The 4179-nt window shown below is 36.9% G+C and overlaps 1 protein-coding gene across 1 annotated transcript; it reads left to right on the top strand.

Moving 5' to 3' along the window:
• The first annotated feature begins 940 nt into the window (after positions 1–940).
• Positions 941–2010, top strand: LOC122044171. Its single transcript, XM_042604703.1, has 2 exons — positions 941–983; positions 1139–2010. Exons 1-2 carry the CDS (start codon positions 941–943, stop codon positions 2008–2010), a joined length of 915 nt encoding a protein of 304 aa, XP_042460637.1.
• Positions 2011–4179: the final 2169 nt, after the last annotated feature.

Genomic DNA, 4179 nt, shown 5'->3' on the forward strand with positions numbered 1-4179 from the left:
TCGGCCCAAGGCTAATGAGCCTTGGTTCATCGACTAACTAAGAATTGGATGGTTCTAGTATTCTATCAAATACTCTAGTTAGAAGTGGTTCGACCAAAGTAGATTGAATCGTAGTTGTGTCCCAAAGCAATCTAGATGTTGCTTGAGTTCATCAAATTCGCAAAGAAACTCAACCGACATGTGCAATGGATTAGGCTTGATACGATTTAGTAGTATGATTCAGCTCTAATGACTAAGTACTGACAAAGTGAATTTGGGGTTACTCTCCTATCTGATAGTTGATAGAATGGACCATATTGTTGCAATACGGTATCAAATAATTTCTAAAACCCTCAATACTAATGTAGTAAAGAGGATGACTCATGTGGTCTCACAAGGATTATAACAGTGGTGGTTAAGCTTCAGATTATGGGTTTTTCTATTTTTGTGGGGGGTTTTGTGTGTGGTGCAATTATCAAAAGAAACAAAGGAAAACTAAGCTAGTTATCATGCATCAAATGGAAGATCACGAAACTACACTATGAATGTAACTCAATTCAAGTATTGAAAGGCTACCTATCTTGACTATCCCAATCTTCTGTAGCACATGAATCAAACAAGAACATCAACATAACAAACAATCAAACACAAGTTTTGTTGAGAATTAAATTTTATTTTTTTATAGATAAAAGTTGTTGATAAAAATTTATGAAAATAGAATAATAAAGTGATAATTATTGATGAGAGTTTGTGATAGGATAGAATTTGATGAGGTGTCATGATAAGGATAAGAGTCTCGTGGAGATAGAATTAAAAAAAATCTAGATTATTAGTGCTTATTAGCCTATAAATATGTACTTTTTCATGAATGAAGGAAGTGGAGCATTTTGTTTTTATTCTCCTCCTCTTCTACAATTTTTCTTCTCCCATAATTTTTTTTCAGCAAAGTGGTATCAGAGTCATGTTGATGTTTCCTATCCTTCGTCTTACTGATTTGAAGTATGGTAATTTACCTTATTGGAGAGCGAAGGCTTGTAAGATATTATTGAAAGAGGTTATAAAGCGCCTCAAGAAGGAGTCAACCAAACAGAGACACAGAGAACATCAATGGCGGAATAAAAGAAAAAAGATAAGAAAGCTCTTTTCTTTATCTATAAAGCACTTGATGAAGCTACTTTTGAGAAAGTAGTCGAAGTTACAACTTCCAAAAAGGCATGGGAGATCCTACAAGTAGCATACAAAGGTGATGAAAGAGCAAAAAGTATTCGCCTTCAAATCCTGAAAGGGGAATTTGAATCATTGGAGATGAAAGAGTCTGAAAGTGTATCAGACTACTTTACAAGGGTATTGGTTATTGTCAACCAATTGAGAAGAAATGACGATGATATTGAAGATAGTCGCGTCGTAGAGAAAATTCTACGATCGTTGAAGCCAAGGTATGACTATGTAGTTGCAGCCATAGAAGAATCAAAAGATGTGAAAGAAATGAAGGTGCAAGAACTATTAAGCACTCTACAAGCTCATGAAGCAAGAATGCAAAGAAGACGGAGAGAACCTATGGAGCAGGCTCTACAAACCAAGCTCATGATTATTGACCAGAAGAAAGAGTCAAAGACTGAAGGTTCACAAGAAAACGGCGGTAGCCATGGTGACTTCCGTGGACGTGGCCGACCTCGACGTCGTGGCAGGGGCTTTGCTCGAGGCCGAGGAAGAAGTAAAGACAACAATCAAGATAGAGACCAAAGGTATAACCAAAAAAATGTAAGATGTTATACTTGCAACAAATTTGGACATGATGCATCGGAATGTCGCTCTAACAATGTGCAAGGGAATGCTAATTACGCATCAAAAGAAGGCAATGACAATGATGTAGTTTTGCTAGCAAGAAAGGATGGAGATTCCACAAACAAGAATTTGTGGTACTTAGACTTCGGGGCAAGCAATTATATGTGTGGGCATAAAGATATGTTTGTCGAGTTGGATGAAACGGAGAATGGAAAAGTCTCATTTGGAGATGCGTCCAAAATCTAAGTAAGAGGCGTTGGTAAGATTCTCATCAAACGTAAAGATGGAGCTCACACATACATCACTAATGTTTATTATGTGTCTCATATTCCTATATCTAAAAATAGGATGTTTTCTCTTGATATTAAGCATGTTACTGCAAAATGTTTAAGTGCATGCATAAAAAATAGTACATGGCTATGGCATATGAAGTACAGGCATGTGAACTTCAGAGTTCTAAAGCCTCTCAAGCAAAGGAATGGTGCATGGTCTTCCTCATATTAATACCCAAGATGATATTTGTGAAGGGTGTATTTTTGGCAAACATCCTAGAGCAAGTTGTCCGAATGAATCGCACAACCGAGATAAGAAGCCTCTTGAACTCATTCATACAAACATATGTGGGTCAATCACTTTAACCTCCTTTGGAGGTCGTCGATATTTTCTAACCTTTATTGATGATTTCAACAGGAAAACTTGGGTCTATCTTTTGATGAATAAAGACGATGCTTTTGAGAAGTTCAAGGAATTCAAAGGATTGGTAGAAAATCAATCCGACTATACTATCAAGGCAATGTGGTCAGATCGTAGTGGTGAATTCACCTCAAAAGAATTTGAAAATTTCTACAAAAATCATGGCATCTCGAGGCCTTTAACCTCACATTACTCCCCTCAACAAAATAGAGTTGTTGAAAGGAAGAACCGAACTATTTTTGACATGGTTCAAAGTATGCTAAAAACAAAAGAAGTGCCTAAAGAATTTTGTGCCGAAGCCGTAAACTGTGCAGTGTATTTGCTAAATAGATCTCCTACAAGGAATCTAGAAGGAATTACACCTCAAGAAGCATGGACCGGATACAAGCCATGTGTATCTCATTTGCAGATTTTCGGGTGTATTGTCTATGCACACATTCCGGATCAAAGAAGAACGAAGCTTGATGACAAAAGCTTACCTTGCATTTTCATTGGCTATAATGCAAGATTGAAGGCTTACAGACTCTATAATCCAGTGAACAGAATGGTTATCATAAGTAGAGATGTTGAATTTCAAGAAGATGGTGCTTGGAATTGGATCACTAATATGGTGATGATTCAAGAAGAAGAACAAGTGAAGGATGAAGAAGCAACTCCACCACCGTCACCTACTTCATCATCCTCGGATGAAGAAAATCCTCCACCACAAAAGACAAGGAGTCTTCAAGAATTATATGAGATGACAACTCCACTTAATCTCATTGTCTTTATGCTAATGAAGAGATTGTATTTTTTGACGCTATTAAAGATAGCAAATGGAAGAAAGTCATGGATGAAGAGATGAAGGCAATTAAGAAGAATGAAACTTGGCATCTTACTACTTTGCATGATGGCCACAAACCCATTGGCGTGAAGTGGGTTTATAAAATGAAGAAAAGTACTCAAGGAGAAATAGAAAAGTACAAAACGCGACTTATGAAAAAAGGCTACAAACAAAAAGTCGGCATTGACTACGAAGAAGTATTTGCTCCTGTTGCCTGAATGGAGACTATAAGGTTGATAATCTCTTTAGCCGCTTAACTAAAGTGGCAAATATTTCAATTTGATGTCAAATCAGTATTTCTTAATGGCTACTTAGAAGAAGAAGTCTATATTGAACAACCAGCTGGCTACGTTAAGAGGGGACAAGAAAGAAAGGTGTTGAAATTGAAGAAAGCTCTCTATGGCTTGAAGTAAGCACCGAGAGCATGGAATTCAAGAATTGATCTATACTTCAAAGAAAATGGATTTATGCAATGCCCTTATGAACATGCTCTTTATGTAAGAGCAAATAATGATAACATCTTATTGGTATCATTATATGTAGATGATCTAATCTTGACAGGAAGTGCACCTCAAATGATAAAACTTTTTAAGGAAGCTATGGCAAAAGCATTTGATATGACCGATATGGGACTTATGTCCTACTTTCTTGGCTTGGAGGTGAAACAAGGAGTTGATGGTATATTTATGACTCAAGAATAATATGCAAAGGATGTCCTCAAGAGATTTAGAATGGATGATTGTAATCCAATTAACACACCTATGGACTGCGAAACAAAGTTATTCAAGAGTGACGAAGGAAAGACGGTTGATCCCACACATTTCAAAAGCTTGGTGGGAAGCTTGCGGTACCTAACTTGCACTCGACCGGATATATTATATGGAGTCGGTCTTGTAAGC

This window comes from Zingiber officinale, chromosome 2A (genome assembly GCF_018446385.1).
Source record: "Zingiber officinale cultivar Zhangliang chromosome 2A, Zo_v1.1, whole genome shotgun sequence".
In the NCBI taxonomy this organism is placed as follows: Eukaryota; Viridiplantae; Streptophyta; class Magnoliopsida; order Zingiberales; family Zingiberaceae; genus Zingiber; species Zingiber officinale.

Coding starts and splice junctions, on each gene's coding strand:
- LOC122044171 (XM_042604703.1), top strand. CDS start 941: ATGTTGATGTTTCCTATCCTTCGTCTTACTGATTTGAAGTATG. Junction 984..1,138: donor TCTTACTGATTTGAAGTATG/GTAATTTACCTT, acceptor TTATCTATAAAG/CACTTGATGAAGCTACTTTT.